Genomic DNA, 17,743 nt, shown 5'->3' on the forward strand with positions numbered 1-17,743 from the left:
TTTGAAGTAACAGTTTGCTGAAGACATTTGTAAGTTTTCTCAGAATTGAGCTTTGGAACCGATAGTCTACAATTATGAAATCCTTTTTTCTCGCCCCATGGTATTTTTTTCGACTCTGGAATAAGTCCTCTCAACTTCAATACGTAAATGCTAAGTCTCAAAATTTTTAATATTTGCTTTTTGTACTTGTCTTTCAATCTTCCTCTTTTGTTATTTTTTCCTTTTTTACTGGTAATGAATTGTATTACTATACTATTTTTCCATGAAATATATTAAAAACTACACATAATTTTATTATTATCGGAGTACTGACAACAACGAATTCCAACTACATATTTTTGGAATTTTAAATTTTTAGAATGCACGCATATCTTAGAACCAAGCCATTTTTTGCTTTAACTTAATATAATCAGTGATGATTTTATCTGTGTTGCTCTGTGAATTGTTGTTACAAGTTTCTAAAAACTGTGATTGACTTAGATTGTGATCATTATTCCTCTTCATTTCTTCCACTGACCAAAATTGTAGCTCCGAAATTCAATCGACAATATCGTGACTACTTCTATATCTCTGAAAATTCAAATCTACTTATCGAATGGGGATTTGGCTGAGTACATGAGCAATTTTAGTTTCTACACATTGAAAGGTATGTATTGCTCATTTTTTATAGAGCATAAATTGTTGACTTTCTCTAAATCATTGGTGTTTTGCTTTACTGACCACGAAAGCTAAAATTCTTCATTCATACTATATTATTTTTACTTTATTAATCCAACCCCTTCGTTGGGTTTTGTGAATTTTTTATTGTGCCCTTGATTTGTTGTTTGTTGCTTTGTAGATCATAACCTATTTAGTTTTTATACAAAAAAAATTGATTTTATTTATATATTCTATTGATTTTTGTTTTTTGCTCTATTTGTGGATATTTATTAATTGGGTAAAACATATTTCGTGCATTTTCCTTCAAAGCTTGATTGATCTGTACGCTTTGCATGCAAGTTTGTTGTTTATTTGTTTTTATTATGATAATTTGGGATGTCTTCAATGAGGAACGAGAGGGCAATGTGGTGAAAAATGAATTTTTTGTATTTGAGAGATTCGGTATGTTTTTGGGAAAGAGAACTTGCCAACTGGGCCTCCGACCTGGTTGTGGCTAAGAATTTTTCATCTCCAAAAAGTTTTGATATTTCACCAGTAACTGTTGATAATTAATTGGATTCTGATGCTATGAGGAAAAAAATTGATTTAACGCTAAGGGTTTTACTTAAATTTTCGATTCTTAAATAAATAGTTGGTTCGAATTTAATTCTTTGAGGCTTATATATATTTTATTGATGTAAATAATGAGGTTTATTGTTTGTCGAATATGAATAATTAGTGAATGTCTTTAAGTAGGTAAGGGACCATTTTTTTCTCGATGTTGGATAGAGTAATCTCATACTTACGTTTAGGGATGTTTTAATCATAAACATTGCGAAATTGAGGGTTTATAGTTCATGGATAGAATCATATTTCTGCTAACATTGGGCTTGATGTTTACTATAGATGTTTGACGTAGCTTTCTTCTATAAACAAATGTGATAACATTGAGTTCCATTTCACTTTCCCGTTATACTCTATTCTCAACATGAGGGAACAAAAGAAAATCTTAATTGGTTTTGATGAGTGTGAACATGCCTAGATTTGTGTTGTTGTCTCCTGTATTTCTCTTCATAGTTACTGGAAAATCTATGTTTTTACTCTTTCTTCGGGTAATTGAAGAGTTATTATGGGAAGAAAGTTGTACTTGTGTTTATAGCTTATGGTTTGCACTTTTCTAAGGCAAATTGGTCTTAAGCAAGTAAGTTGAACATCTACTTATTGTGAAGCTTTTGTGTTTATTATAATCTAGATGTATAAAAAACTTGATTTGAGGTGTTTATTAGTTCAAATATGTGTGAGCTGCTATTACTTATCTGATAATTTTAGGGCGTCAACTTGACCCTAACAATTTCATTCTCATTCAATATCCTCACTTTTGGCAGTGTCTCAAAAATCAGACTTCAGCTTGGATGTAGAACAGATTGCAGAGGTTGTTGAGCAGGAGAGACGTAAGTGCATATTCCTAACATCACCTAATAATCCAGATGGGAGATATCATGTGATGAGTCTATCTATTTGTTGGTCCTTTCTCTTGTTTTCTGCTATGAAAATATCATACCATGCTTTGAGTACTATATGTTAGGTCATTAATGTTGACATATTTGTTCAGTTTTCCTGCGTTAATTTTTATTTTTTTTTTTAATTTTTATTTTTAAAATTACATGCTACATATTCCAGTTACAAGTCATTTTTGTTGATATGAACATATTCCTAGCCAACACTTATTTCCTTCACATTTATTGACGCTCTCTCTCAAGAGTATCTTTTGTTGTTTTGTGTCAAATAAGTTTGTTGAAGCAACCACACCTTCGGAAATTAGTTGAGAACATTTAAAACTAAATCTCAGAGCCATGTCTAGGACCAGTTTCTCACATATAAACACTCTAAAATTGAACCGGGCTTTTCATAATTTGTACCCACAAAATTATGCTAATTTTCCTATTCGATTTAAGGTGTTTTGTTTTACTTGCTATGCTTCGACGCCTTCTTCTTCTGTTGTATTGAGGCATAGAAGAAATAGCCCTTCTTCTTCTCTGCCATTTTTATATCAGCAAATTTGGGCTATGGTAGGTTCGCATACGATGAGTATGCATCTGAGGAGGAGTCTGATAGCGAACCTGAATCATCTTCTAAGCAGTTGGTAAGTATTCCTTGATTTATTTTGTGGTGATTTTCTCATTTGAGTTTGTGCGATTTTAGGTAGTGAAGTAATTGGTATTCGAAACGGTCTAAGAATTTTTCGTTTAAATTTCATTTGAATTACGTGGAAATGACGATGTAAATACTCCAAAGCTATTGTATCATTTTTTATTAAACAACTAATTTCTATCCCTAAGTTGAGAGTGTTGATGCAAAATGCACCAGTAAATTTCATCAACTAGGATGAAATTGTAGCCTTTCTTTTATTTGTTTGCTTTTGTTCTGTATGGTACTTGGCTTATGTTGTCCAATAGGTCTTAGGCCTTGAGGTTAGATTCACAATTTGTAGTGAGACTCTGATTCTGTTTGACACTGCGACTTTCGGACACCATTAATCCCATGGCAGCAACCCACTTTATTGAGCATTCTTTGCCTAGCCTTTCACCAGGTAGGTGGTCATTTGTTTTTGGGCATCATTTTCTTTCCATTTAGCTATCTTTTGAATAATTACATGGTTTTACAGAGTAGAAGAAAAGCATGAGGGAAATTAGTCGTGGTGAGGTGGCAAAGGATTAAATATATGGATAGAAGTATCCATAAGAAGAGAAAATATCAGTAATCTGAGAAGCAATCTGTTCGTCATACTGCACAAAGATTTCATAAGAGAGCAGCATGTGACCTCTTAGGTGACAATCAAAGTGGTATTGAAGGAACTTTACAACCTGAAAATTCAGATGATGATTGCGTCGTTCTAGACTGATCCTTTGGTAATTTTTCTTTTTTTTTTTCCCACCAAATCTCCTACTTCTGTTTACACTTTGATCATTCAAATGTTTGACTCCTAAATGCTTGTCGATCTTAGTTTTATCTTCTATTGTGATTATTTGATTCAAGTTAGAAAATTGCAAGGTTCAATTCATGGATGGTAATATTATGTTAAGTATTTTGTTATTATGGTGATTGGGGTAGATGCAATGATACAAAATTTACAAAATTCAGGGCTCATTGGTAATGCCTAGCAACCTTATTTTAAAACTCAAACGAGTGGTGAAGGTATGGCAGAAGTAATATACATATTAATAATATTGACATATAATTTGCTTACATGGATTAACAAAACCCATTTCTTTTCATTTTTCTTCCTTCACTATAACCCACTAATTTTACCGAATCAACATCTATCCCCTGCAAAATTATTTCTTTTTATTTTTCTTTCTCCACTAAAATCCACTAATTCTACTGAATCAACACTTGTCCCCTGCAAAAAAACCACATCAATACCTGGCAACTCACTTACTCCCATCCATTCCCTAAAAACATTTGCTTGTAGTAGTAAACAAAATTCTGGCCCCCCACTAACCATTTTCAAGTCAATATTGAAAACAGAAATCTGACTTTTACACCACTAATTCTAAACTCTCATCATTTCTATCCACTATGCATCCAATCTCTCAATATATAAGACACCAAATAAAACCTTTACCCACTTCATCTTCTCTAGCTTCATTTCCTCATTTCTAACATCAACCTGGTAACTTCCATTCTTTCACCGAACAGCAACATTTACTGCAGACATTTTCACAAGCATTATCATATAGTTATGTTTCATTTTAACTCTTCATTTTTCTAACCATTCTCCTCTGCTGATCCTGTAAAACTAATTGCAGATATAGATGGCAGAATATAAACTCATACCTAACATCAAACCTGGAGAATCTAGCTGGACTGTAAAGGCAGTAGTTTCAGAAAAATGCTCTCCCACCAAAGCTAGAAATAGTCCATTGAAATACCAACACATTTGGTTAATGGACCATAAGGTAACTCTCTTCACATAATTTAAGTTTCTTTATTTGAAACTTTGATCCACAATGAATTTTGAAAAAGATTTTGGAACTTAACTAAAAGCAGATAACACAGGTTTAAATGCATGCAACTTTAATAACTGCATATTCAGGAAACTCATACCTCTAGAAGCAATCTAGACGTTTTTAACCATGAACTGATGGACATAATTAATCATTCTACAATGCAATCACCTGAAAAATACATACCAAATCAAGAATGAGCATCTTCAACTACATGTCATATACCGTGTCAAAGATTTAAATTATCACCAATTGTCCTGACACAAACATGAAAATAAAAAATATGGCAGTACAAAAGTTTATCCAACATTTAATACTCCATTAGTTGGAACGTACCTTTAGTATCTAATTTCTTCTTACTGCCAATAATACTTTTCTGACATTTTTCAACAGTCTGGACCATGAAAATGCTTATGTAAACAATAGCCAGCTGATTTATAATCAAGATTCTTTAACAATTTTTGTAACACCTTCCTTAACAACTCCAAGTACAAGATTTTTTGTGAACTCATATCACTTGGGCCTGCAATAGTTTTTTCATTCTTGATAATCTGTCCTCCATTTTCTTTTCGAGTACTATAGAAATTCTTCATAGAAACGGGCACTGGATAATACATATTCCACCACCAAAAACTGAAGCTAGAGTTCCTAATTCAATCATAAAATATACATTATATCACAAACCACAAAAGTGCACTATATTATTTAAGATCAACATCCTCATTTCCAAATCCCAAAAAATGTCCCTTCCCTTATAATTATTCTCTACCCCTACCTTCTAAAACACAATTTAACTTAGTTTTTATGCAAGGAAACAAAGTTCAGGCCACGTTATTCGACAGCTCGATCACAGCGTTCGAAGGCACCTTACTACTGCACAAAACATACCTCATCTCAAATGCACAAGTTAAAGAAACAAATACATACTATAGAGCCCCGCTTGGTCACATTCGATGGACAATCAATGCAAAAACCAACATCGTTGAAGTCGACGAACAATTTAACTCCCTCCTTTCATCAACTTACAACTTCATATCATTCGAAAATCTTCAGTGCTACATGGACACAAATGCAGAAATCAGTAAGTAATTGCAATCCTATTAACATCTTACACTTCATTACTTCTATCTTAAACATAAATTACAACCTATACTCATTACTAGCCCATCTTATTTCTTATAGGCATCATTGGAATAGTAGTCGACATCTTCCCCAAAAGAGTAATTCAAATTCTTGACAACCAATCAACAATACAAGATGTCATTCTCATGAACGAAAGGTAAAACATTTACTTTTATCACACATTTACTATTTCAAACCCCAAATTAACTCTTTTTAGTTATTACATATTAAATACAATTTGAAACATTATAGGTTCCAAACACGCATGCTTCAGATGTGGGACAATTTCGTTGCAAATGAATGTAATACCATCCACAACACAATCACCACAAAACCAATTGTTGTGAGCAACAGATTAAGAGTAACTTCTGTCAATGATAAATTGACTCCTCCTTGTACAAAATCACACCGAAACATATGAATTTAGACCTTAAATACAAAACCTCATTTGAATCTCTATTTAGGAATATCTGTCTCTACAAAAATGAACTCATCAATACTCATTAATCCCCCATTTGAGTAAGTTGTAGAACTAAAGCACTGGTACATTCTTTCATTTTTCCATTTATATACTTGTATCTATTGTAATTATTACTCATAATTTCCTTATTTACTTCTAACAATTTCATTCTAACATCAGGCTAGAAGAGAACATCATCACAATAAATGACATCGTGACAAGAAAAGCTTATATCTTCCCCACATCCACCACAATTTCTTGCCCACCAGAAGAAAAGTTAGTCAACATCAAACAGCTACAACATATGGTACACCTTCTCACTTACATTTTATAACTATCGCTAACATTATATATTTACGCATGTTACTGTACACATTGCAGCAACGACACTTCTGGACAAGAGTAAATGTTACATTGGCTGATATAGACAAACCACTATGGTATCTATCATGTGACAATTGCAACAAATCTACAAGTGTAGCTGTAAACGAAACTTATTTTTGTAGATTTTGCAAGCACAACTATACTACACCGACTCCAAGGTCAGAATATATTCATGTCACAAGTACATCATTTACATGAATAGATACATTATTCATCATCTAATGATAATCAAATACATCACAAAACACTAACAATGATTCCACCTGTACTCTAACAGACCAAGAGCAATCGTTCAGTTACAAGACTACACAGGCTCAATGACAGCATCAATTATTGGAAAACCAGCTGAAACATTCCTCAAATGCCCAGCAACAGAATTGATGAAGCAAAGTTCTAATGTAACTATCTCAAAATTTCATTTTTTTGCCTACTATTTTCTCTCCAATAAATATACTATTAACTACTTCTAATGAACATTCCAACAGGAACATATGGAAAGCAGCTCTACAATTCCAGCAACAACTCCACGTGAGCACATCGTATACATCAAAGCTGGAAATATAGAGACAACCACTAACAAGGCACCATATGAAGTCATCTTCATCCTTGACTCACACCTCCAAGATGACAACCAGTTACCTGCGAACACCACACAACCAAGCACTACACATGAAGCTCCCAAACATGCAAATAAAAAACAGAAGTAAGAGTAGCTGTTGAAGACCTGAAAATACATATTTTGTATTTCTTTTGCACACTTGTGTCCACAATCCAACAGACCAGATTCCCAGCATCTCTATCTGTCATACTAAATTTTGTTCATTGTCCATATTAACATATTAGAAACCATGTACCCAAATACGGCATGTAACATCTCTGTGTATGGCACCTAAGAACTTTGTTTTGTACATCATATTACTATTGCCAATGTAACTACTTGTGGACACATTTTATATAATCTAATGTAATCATCCTTCTAATCATGTCTTCTTTTCCATTAAGATACCACAAGAATGAATTCTAGCATTATTACTTACACTGCATTACCCACTGCACGTGCAACGCACGGCCCGTCACTAGTAATAAGATAAGGCAATTTCCCGTGTATGGTGAAAGCTACTAAACTATCTGTAGATTGACGATCAAGATCATTCCTTTTAGAGTTATCATCATTCTTGCAGTGCTTATTATTGAAAACCTACGTGTAATGGAGGAATCATACGAATTCTCGTATAGTTAACAATCATTCCCCCGTCTTCTATCCCTTCTTTCAAAAGATCTGTTAAATTTACTTAAATAAACTCATTCTCTATTTGGTACCACTGAAAAATCTTATTAAAATTTAAGTTAAAGTAAACAGTTAATTTTAACAATACATTTAATAAGATTCACAATTTTTCAAATTTGAACAATGCATTTCATCAATTTTTATTAAAATCCACTAAAAATTTGATTTTAATCTCTATCAAACAGGACCAAATTTTTTTTTTTTGATTCACTTCCTCTTATTTTTTATTCAGGCTTTGTTTGTCTACTATTTTTTCATATTCTACCACATTATTTTTTCTACAATACTCATTTTCAGCCACACATTCTTCATTAAAATAACATTACTGTAAATCAAAAACTTTTTTTTCTTTTTTAACCACACATTCAGCATCAATCACTATTCTATAATATATTACTCACAAATAATGGGGCACAAACACCCCCAAACATTATTTATTAGAAATTAATTCAATTCTTAAAGCATCTCCAAGAGGTTATTTAAAAGTGAAATACTCTCTATTTTAATGGTTGTACTACATGTATATAAGGATAATTGGTACGAAACATCCATACCTTTCAAATTTATTGTGGAAAACGGTTATACTTTCATTTTTTGACATTTTTGCCCTTATTTCAACCTTTCGTTGCGTTGAAAGTTCTTTTCATTGTTTTGGAATGTAAAATGACAATTATACCCTCTTATTTAAAACAAAAAGGGAGAGAAATTCAAAACAAATTGCAACCCTAGCCCTAAACTTTTAAAAAGTGCAATTGAGTCCCCAATACTCCCTCAATCCATCACAACTAAGATTTTAGAACCACCAATTATGGACCACCAAAACTCTACCCTCCGGCCACCTTGGGCACAGGACCAACATACCATCTTGAAGCCTACACATCCCTCTTAGTAACACACCCAAGATCCGGCTATAACTCCAATCAATTTGGCCGAAAATTCAAGCCAAAATAGCTTACCCACGCAACAAACAGTGATCGGAATCTTCACTTCCAACGACACCCATGCCCTACGAAATCGCTGCTTTGGCCGGACTAACATACCACCTTAAAGTCCTCACTTTCCTCTTCGCAACCCACCCAAGATCCGACAATAACTCCAATCATTTTGCCTGGAAAATCAAGCCAAAATAGGTTACTCACGCAACAAACAGTGGCTGGAATCTTCACTTTCGGCGACTTTTATGACCTACACAACCTCCAGATCTATTCTACACACTAAAACGTCCCTGTCCATGGTCCTCAAACATCCTTTAATGCACACAATCAAACCCAGTCGGCTGAGCTTCAAACACAGTCGCTGTGCAGCTTTCAAGCGATTTTTTTAACGTCGGTGGTGGGACCTATGATCGCGAACCACCACCTAAGGTACCTACACCTCATGGCGCATCCAATGAGCATATAGGTCTTCCCCATTGTCGCCTGGACATGGTTATTCATTCAAAAATCGAGAAATGAAACATAACCTGTGCGAAGGAGAATTTGTGCTATTAGAATGAAATTAATGGAAACCCATTGGGCGGTATGCGTAGAGGGGAGTGTGGGCTTTCCGAAGGTATGGAGATCCGGTGGTTGGTGGGAATTTTTTGGCTTGAAAGGTGGCAGTGGAAAGGGGAGTAAGAGAAGAGAAAGTGTTTTTTTTTTTTTTTTGGTTATTTTCAATATTTTAAGTATTGGGGACTCATTTGCACTTTTTTAAAAGTTTAGGGACAGGATTGCAATTTGTTCTGAATTTTTCTCTTTTTTTGTTTTAAATAAAAGGGTATAATTGTCATTTTACGTTCTAAAACAGTGGAAAGGACATTCAGTGCAACGAAAGGTTGAAATAAGGGCAAAAATGTCAAAAAAATGAAAGGTGTGGACGTTTTTCACAATAAACTTGAAAGATAGGGACATTTTTTATGCCAATTACCCTATACATAATGGTATACATACACATGATATGAGATATGATCAAATCAGAATTTTTTCAATTAAATAAAAAAAATTAATTCATCACTTTATTTTTGACATCTCATTTGCATGTAAATCATTATATAATTGCTTATATATAAGTAGTATTGTTCCTATATTAAAGAATTGACCCTTAAAATTACATTTCAAGAGACCCGTTAAATTGATATTTTAAAAGAAAGATTGTGTTTGAATCTTTAAATTTCGAAAGTCAAATATATTCTCTATAATTAAATTTATTCAAAATATTCTTGTTTTTAATGCTCCATATAATGACTAAATTAAATAATATATATAAAAAAGAAGGAAATTGTTGACCCCAAGAAGTGTTGCCAACAGATGTCGGACCCACCCGCGCACACGTGAGCGAATGTCCTACACGCTAAGACTCGTGGACGGTCTAGAACGAAAGAATCAATGGCGTGGGAGTAGTTCAACGACGCGGGACGAGAACATTTGGAATCCAACGGGACGTTCTTAATCCGATTGTACAATAATTACCAATCGGTGCTCATGAAAGTGAATGTAAATGTGTGTGAACTCGTATTTTATTGTAAAGATAATAAGAGAGTAAAATGTGGCTTCTTATATTGATTCTTGCATTAGCCTTTCAATGTTATATAATGGAAGTATCCATAGTGTTACATATGAAATGTCAGCCCTTAGATGAGGTGATACGTGGCCTCATCTTCTTAATTCAAATATCCAATCCTAGGTATCACTCTTGACTTGCTAGCTTGTTGCGCATTTATTGCTTGTGTAGAGCCCTCATACTGGTGATAAGATCTGACATATGCACTCATGACAAATGTTCCATCAATCATTCTAACCAGATCCTTATGTAGGAGACCTCTTGGGAGAAGTGACCATGGAAGACGTCCCTTCATGGTTCGGAGGCTTCTGCCAGACACGTAGTACTTCCACTGTAGGGTTTCAACAATCTTCACATGCCTCGGCAGATGAGGCTCGATTAGTTTCACTAGCTTCGGCATATGAGCCTCGGCCATTCAACCCATTTCGGCTAAAGTGCCACATGGTTCGAATTGAGTGGGCCATAGGCCCACGTCGGTTGGCCAAGTATGACAACACGTAACAGAAATAATATAATATTTTGGAGGGAAGTATTTAAGTGCTTGTTTGTGAGGGATTTTGATAATTGATTTTTTGACTGTTATAGATAAAGTGGGTCCTATTTGTGAAAGAAGAATTCAAAAATGACGTCTAAAATAGTGAAATAATAGTCAAAAAATTAATTTTAATTAAATTAATAGCTGTACCAAACAAACTCTAAAATTATTTTACTCAAATTTATAAAAACTCTATAAATTGTATAACATGCTATTTAAAAAGAGTCTTGCTACAGGAACAGGGGGCTGACTGCCCCCTGATCGAACCCCACAAATAGCCGGGTCCATTTTATTTTGCGGGTCCCACCCCCTTTTGTGGGGCTTCTGTCAGGGAGGCAGTCAGCCTACCCTTTACAGGAGCAAAACTCATTTAAAAATATAGAATTTTTTGAAGATGCTTTTAGGTCCTTTCTTGTCATCCATTATTTGAAAATTAAAGATTTTTGAATAGTATTTTTTGAAGAATGTGTGGTTACAAAGTAATGAAACTTTATTGATTTGTGTATAGAATATTTTATTATGTAAATGTGTAGTGGAGAATAATATTGCAGTAAACAATTTAAAATTTTAAAGCATATCAAATGGAGCTTAATATGTAGCTGGTGATAATACTCGATTAATTAAATAGAGTACAGTCTTTTGACTTTGAGTTAATTATGTGATTCACACACACACCCATTACGATTCCGGCCCATGCAATTATGAGAGTTGGGAGAATTGCTAGAGGTAGTGACACTAGTAGTGATGAACGGTGTATGTATTCAAGCACAGGAGGACGTGATGGCAACGGGTCAGGAGGTGCCATGGAGGATGCACACGCTCTCCTATGTGGAGTGTCAAAATTACTTTGTTTGGCAGACATTGAGTATACCGTGTTTAAATGAATAGATATTAATAAAGATAGGGAAAATTGCAGCAGCGGTCCTAAACTTTTTCAATTTTTGCAGATTTTACCCGAATCTTCATTTTGCTCCAACTATGGTCCTAAACCTTTCGAAAATATGCACCGGGGGTCCAGATGGATGGAATCCATCCATTTGACCGTTAGTTGACTATAAAAGTCAAAATTTGACCAATTTGGACCAAATTATAAAGGGCAAAGTGGTATTTTGCATTTTTTCTTAATATTAATAATTAAAATAATTAATAATAACAATAGAAAAGTAAAAACAAAATAAATAAAAATCAAAGAAAAGAAAGAGAATACTGTTCATCTTCATCTTCACGCCACGCCACGCCACGTCACGCCACCACACCCAACCCCAATTCCATGGGCTGTCGCCACCATAGTCTCCAACCAACTTAACTCGTCAATTCATTTCTCTCTCCGGCCGTTGTAGCACTAGCTGCCGGAGTCCACTTCCCCTCAACAAACTGCCACATGTACCATGCCCCAACTGACCTGTACGACTTCTACTTCTCACACAACCGCTTCATCTGTGATGGCCTAGGCAAATCCTCCAAACTATACAACAACTGCACACCTTTCCTAACCCCTAAATCACTCACAGGCAACACATCTGGTCGACGCAGCGAGAATATCATAAACATGTGGACTGACCAGGAACCTATCCCCTTCACCATCGAGAGCATTGTGAACAATGATCTGTCATCCATTTTCACCACTGATTCATCCATCAAAATCCCGGAATTATACTTATTAGCAAGGTCATACAAATAGCTAGCCTTGCGCCCAGAAATCCCAATTTGCTCGAAGCGCTGAAGTAAAGATATCCTAATGGTCGGACCCCATGGGAGTGTGATTGAGTCGAGCCCTTCAAGCTGAAATTACTATCCTCTTTGTCTCCTTCTGCATCATATACTTCTTCCTCTTTTTCTTCAGATTCTTGATTTTTGGGAACAAAGTTCTGTTTTTTCGCAATAAAGTGTTGTTTCTTGCAATCTGATTTATGAGGGTGATTTCTTTCGCAACTGGGATGCCATTGTTTCTTACAAGGAAATGACAATGGATTTGGTTGATTTTTTGGCCGGAGACTGGTGGCTTTGGGCAATGGAATCGGGCTTCTGGGTGGGTGGTGGAAGAAGAAGATGAATAGTAGTTTCTTTTATTTTTATTTGGTATATTAGTTTATTTGTTTTATTATAGAATTAAATAGAAAATTTACCTTTCTACCCTTTTAAGTTAGTCAAAAATTGGTCAAAATTCAATTTTATTAGTTAACTAACGGTCAAACGGACGATTTCCATCCATTTGAACCTTCGGTGTATATTTTTGAAAGGTTTGGGACCGTGATTAATACAAATTAAAGGTTTGGGCAAAGTCTACTAATAAACGAAATGTTTGATACCTCGACTGCAAATTTTTCATAAAGATAATATTAAAATGTAACATGGATCTATATAGCTCTTTTTCAAAAAATTTAAAACATTTATTTATATTTTTCCCTATCGCGTTATTAATGCGTCGTACCTTACCCTTGTTTTCTGGTGGGTCGAATAAAAAGGGTTTTGTCTCCTTGCAAACTTGGGAGTTCAAGATTTTTATTATTTGACATTAATAACCCCCAAAAAATACAGTATATGAGAAATGCTACTTAAATACAATAATACTTCAGTACACAAAAATTCAAAGAAATCTTAGGATTTCAAAGAATACGGCATGACACAATCTATCGTTTTACTCCTGTGGGCCCTTCCTAATTTAGAGTCAAAGTCCAATCAAAATTGAGCAATTTTTTCGAGAGGAACTGGATAAAATACAATTTTATTTCGAATTAGTGTTTATCCATTGCCAACATCCTTTAATAAATAAGAGTCCTATTTATTGGAATCCCATTCAAGTATTACTGTATTAGTAGGATTAGGATATATTTGCTATCTATTTATATTCACTTGTAGAAGGAGAAAGCAGAAGAAGAACCAAAGTCGTCTTTTTGAGGTATGATTCTGTACGCATATAATTGTTTATGTGCAGAGATCTCTCACATGGGTTTTCGATTTTATTATTTTGATTCTTCTGCATGGTGTTAAAACTGCATTATATCATGTTCTTGAATCTGATTTTCCTCGAATATGTCATATTACGAGGGGTTTTTTATTTTATAAAACTGAATTTCAATCACAGGACCCTCAAATTTCTAATTCTCATTAGGTTAATCAGGCTCTATTGAGAGTTACAATCGTCCCTTTCTATTCCCAGGTTTTGAAAATTTTGATTTGAGAGGAGTTTTTTTATTCTTAATTTCGTTAATCATGAACTAACTGTTAAATTTACTGAAAGGCATAATTTGGATTGATTGCTTCAGTGGTGGAAGATTATTGTTGGGTCCTATTTATTAATTATCTGTTTGACAGATAAGTCGTCTAAGAAAACATATAAAGAACTATAATTTTTGTTTGTAACGATTGTATAAAATTTAGTACATCGAATGAAAGTAATTCTATATCTTTGTATGACTTCATATTTTCTAATCTTCGAATTCAATTGTATTTTATAGAATTCCACTGCTGAATTTATTTTGGTGAAAGGAAAAACATGGAGGGTGGTATTTCTAAGCCGGATAAAACCGAATTCACGGAATGCTGGAGAACAACTTGGAAAACTCCTTATATTATGCGACTTGCTTTATCAGCTGGCATTGGTGGCCTCTTGTTTGGTTATGACACTGGTAACAGATAATTTTCTTTTACTGACTTCATCATAATTATTGGGATTGATTCAAATTTGGGAAATAAAAGAGTTTGAATTTTAGTTTGACAATAAATATAAACTAATGCAATAAGGTAAAATTGTTTTTTCTTTTTTCGATATTGGAAACGAGAAGTCCTTTTGCAATTAGGATAAGGACTCCTAATCCAATAAGGGAAGGTCTTTCCTATAAATTCTTGACATTCTATTGAGATCAATTGTGCTTGGCACCAAGATGACGAGAATCTGGGTAGAGAATTACATGCATCTAAAATTTGATGAGTTTAGAGGAGAAAAAGGTTAGGGAGAAACAGCAGTTCACACTTACGTGTTGTATGTTGATTTTTCTGTTGTATGGAGAGTTGTAAGAGCGAGGAAAACATTGTGTTGTGAAGTTTTAGCAGCTAATAAAGTTTTCTTCTCATGTGGTTGTGGCGGTTCATCGAAACCACATTAAATTTTCTTTTTTCTCTTTTTTGGCCAGTTTGTGTTTTTTTTTTTTGTTTCTGCTTCGCGTTTGGTGAGATTTTTTTTCCCAAAAATAATTTCTCAATAATTTTGCATAAATTACTTTGAACTCCACATCATGCTATGTTGTAAATGGTCTATCACTTAAACAAAATTGCTGCTGGTCACTAGGTGTTATTTCTGGTGCATCACTTTACATTCGAGACGACTTCAAATCTGTTGACAGGCATACATGGTTGCAGGTAAGTAACTCAGGTTCTCTAAACTCTCGACTTTCTTACATTTCTTTAACAAGATTGATTAATATGTTCGTTCATTGTGTAGGAAACAATTGTGAGCATGGCTGTAGCAGGAGCTATTATTGGTGCTGCTGTTGGTGGTTGGATCAATGACAAGTACGGTCGAAAAAAATCTATTCTTCTAGCTGATATCTTGTTCTTTTGTGGTGCAATCGTCATGTGCGCTGCTCCAGCGCCATGGATGATAATCCTTGGGCGAATATTAGTTGGTTTGGGAGTGGGGATGGCTTCCATGACATCACCCCTTTATATTTCCGAAGCTTCTCCTGCTAGAATTCGAGGTGCGTTAGTTAGCACAAACGGTTTGCTAATTACTGGAGGACAATTTTTAGCATATCTTATCAACTTAGCATTCACCAAGGTAGTTTTTCTAATGCCTTTCCACTATTTTAGATTTTCCTATGTTTATATTCCTTTAATGTAAAACGAAATTGATGTGTTATAAGGCACCTGGAACCTGGCGATGGATGCTTGGGGTAGCAGGAGTTCCGGCCGTCGTTCAATTCATTTTAATGTTGTCACTTCCCGAGTCCCCCAGATGGTTATATAGAAAGGTAAAAATCTCTTAGATTTACTATTTCATATAGCAAATCATTTTATTGCTCCAATTTATAAACAATTCCCACATAATAATATTGATCAGGACAAGGTTAAGGAAGCTAGGGTTATTTTAGAGAAAATTTATCCTTCTAATGAAGTTGAGGATGAAATGAAAGCTCTACAATTATCAATTGAAATGGAGAAGGCCGAGGAAGGTTCAATCGGTGACAACTTCCTTTCCAAACTAAAAAGCGCATGGGGTAACGTAGTTGTGCGTCGGGGCCTATACGCAGGTATAGCCGTTCAAGTTGCTCAACAATTTGTGGGTATAAACACCGTCATGTACTACAGTCCCACGATTGTTCAACTAGCCGGATTTGCTTCAAACAAGACAGCATTGGCACTTTCTCTCATCACATCCGGTCTTAATGCTGTTGGCTCCATTGTTAGTATGTTTTTTGTTGATAGATTCGGGAGGAGAAGATTGATGATTATCTCTATGTTTGGAATTATAGTTTGCCTTGTCGCATTATCTATCATGTTTCATGAAGCTTCAATTCATTCTCCGTCAGTTAGTAGCCTTGAATCTCAACACTTTGGCAGAAATTCCACCTGTTCAAGTTTCTTACAAGCCCCCGATGCATCATCTTGGAACTGCATGTCGTGCTTGAAAGCCTCGCCCCACTGTGCTTTTTGTGCTAATGGAGATAACAAAGTGAGCTTTCCATATTAACTTTTCCTCTTTTTACTTTTTCACACTCTATTATGTGTCTTAATTCTCTTCATTTTTTTGCCATGTTTCCCATCTATTAGTATCATCCTGGAGCATGCTTGGCTTCAACAGATGCTATACGAGGTTCTTGTCGTCAAGAACGTCGTACTTGGTACACACAAGGCTGTCCTTCCAAATTCGGGTTTTTCGCAGTTCTGCTTCTGGGATTATACATTATATCGTACTCACCTGGAATGGGAACAGTCCCGTGGATTGTGAATTCCGAAATTTATCCACTGAGATACAGAGGGTTGGGTGGAGGAATCGCAGCAGTTTCTAATTGGGCTTCTAATCTGATAGTGAGCGAGACGTTCTTAACACTAACAGAAGCTCTTGGTTCTGCTGGCACATTTCTTTTGTTTGCTGGATTTTCGTTTCTTGGACTTGTCGCTATATTTTTCCTAGTCCCTGAAACAAAAGGATTGCAATTTGAAGAGGTGGAAAAGATGCTGGAAAAGGGCTTCAAACCAAGCATTTGTTGCTGCAAAAAACCAGAGGAGGAGGATACTAAGTAATTCTTAGCCTCTAATCTTCTTCTTCTCCCCTTTTTTTTTTCTTCACCCCCCTCCCCACTCCCTCCCCCTCCATTAATTAAAAACTGTACAAAAAGTAGGAGGGTTGTTTGAACCAAATATTGTTTTAAGTGAACTTGATTTTGCACTATGCCTTCATCAAAGCTCACTTAGTGCAATAATTTACTTCAATGATACATGTGATTTTTCTTTTTTATATATTTGAAGTCGTACCCTCTATTTAATGAATTATTGGAGTTTAGTTTTTGTTGAATTCCAACATTTTATTGTTATGTAATTCAATTGAGAGAGACAACTGGCTTGGTCACGAGTATTAAAAGACCTAAGAAGTTGAGAACTAGTTCGGATTTGGGAACGATGCTTCACTTTGAACCTAAAAAAATAAAAATAAAATAAAAAATCGTCGATATGAGTGCAGAGTGCATTAAAAAACGAACTAGTAAAAAATAATTAAGGAACCTTCTCACGTTAGCCTTGGAATAAATATTAAATATTTGTTTGGTAGG

At 34.8% G+C, this 17,743-nt stretch overlaps 3 protein-coding genes and 1 long non-coding RNA gene across 4 annotated transcripts; 2 read left to right on the forward strand and 2 right to left on the reverse strand.

Moving 5' to 3' along the window:
* Nucleotides 1-5,904: 5,904 nt before the first annotated feature.
* Nucleotides 5,905-7,586, forward strand: LOC111379681 (replication protein A 70 kDa DNA-binding subunit B-like). Its single transcript, XM_023003104.1, has 5 exons — nt 5,905-5,925; nt 6,409-6,535; nt 6,610-6,770; nt 6,890-7,010; nt 7,098-7,586. Exons 1-5 carry the CDS (start codon nt 5,915-5,917, stop codon nt 7,317-7,319), a joined length of 642 nt encoding a protein of 213 aa, XP_022858872.1. The 5' UTR covers nt 5,905-5,914; the 3' UTR covers nt 7,320-7,586.
* A 4,803-nt stretch (nt 7,587-12,389) lies between these two features.
* On the reverse strand, nt 12,390-12,792 carry LOC111379679 (DNA-3-methyladenine glycosylase 1-like). The gene is made up of 2 exons (XM_023003102.1): nt 12,769-12,792; nt 12,390-12,695 (listed from the first exon to the last, which is right to left on the reverse strand). Exons 1-2 carry the CDS (start codon nt 12,790-12,792, stop codon nt 12,390-12,392), a joined length of 330 nt encoding a protein of 109 aa, XP_022858870.1.
* Nucleotides 12,793-14,163: 1,371 nt separating this feature from the next.
* On the reverse strand, nt 14,164-15,340 carry LOC111379678. Its single transcript, XR_002700081.1, has 2 exons — nt 15,262-15,340; nt 14,164-14,602 (listed from the first exon to the last, which is right to left on the reverse strand). It is a non-coding gene; the product is annotated as an uncharacterized LOC111379678 (long non-coding RNA).
* LOC111379677 (inositol transporter 4) lies at nt 14,441-17,465 on the forward strand. The gene is made up of 6 exons (XM_023003101.1): nt 14,441-14,605; nt 15,265-15,335; nt 15,418-15,753; nt 15,839-15,946; nt 16,036-16,647; nt 16,746-17,465. The coding sequence occupies exons 1-6, from the start codon at nt 14,473-14,475 to the stop codon at nt 17,217-17,219; spliced, it is 1,734 nt and encodes a 577-aa protein (XP_022858869.1). The 5' UTR covers nt 14,441-14,472; the 3' UTR covers nt 17,220-17,465.
* Nucleotides 17,466-17,743: the final 278 nt, after the last annotated feature.

This window comes from Olea europaea, unplaced genomic scaffold (genome assembly GCF_002742605.1).
Source record: "Olea europaea var. sylvestris unplaced genomic scaffold, O_europaea_v1 scaffold2019, whole genome shotgun sequence".
In the NCBI taxonomy this organism is placed as follows: Eukaryota; Viridiplantae; Streptophyta; class Magnoliopsida; order Lamiales; family Oleaceae; genus Olea; species Olea europaea.

Bases quoted from the DNA above. Each gene is read 5' to 3' on its own strand.
- LOC111379681 (XM_023003104.1), top strand. The intron at 6,536-6,609 runs GTACACCTTCTC...TACACATTGCAG, and splicing joins TCAAACAGCTACAACATATG to CAACGACACTTCTGGACAAG. The intron at 7,011-7,097 runs GTAACTATCTCA...ACATTCCAACAG, and splicing joins TGATGAAGCAAAGTTCTAAT to GAACATATGGAAAGCAGCTC.
- LOC111379679 (XM_023003102.1), bottom strand. From the start codon at position 12,792: ATGCAGAAGGAGACAAAGAGGATA. The intron at 12,696-12,768 runs GTAATTTCAGCT...TCTTTACTTCAG, and splicing joins AGAAGGAGACAAAGAGGATA to CGCTTCGAGCAAATTGGGAT.
- LOC111379677 (XM_023003101.1), top strand. From the start codon at position 14,473: ATGGAGGGTGGTATTTCTAAGCCGGATAAAACCGAATTCACGGAATGC. The intron at 14,606-15,264 runs GTAACAGATAAT...GCTGGTCACTAG, and splicing joins CTTGTTTGGTTATGACACTG to GTGTTATTTCTGGTGCATCA. The intron at 16,648-16,745 runs GTGAGCTTTCCA...CCCATCTATTAG, and splicing joins GTGCTAATGGAGATAACAAA to TATCATCCTGGAGCATGCTT.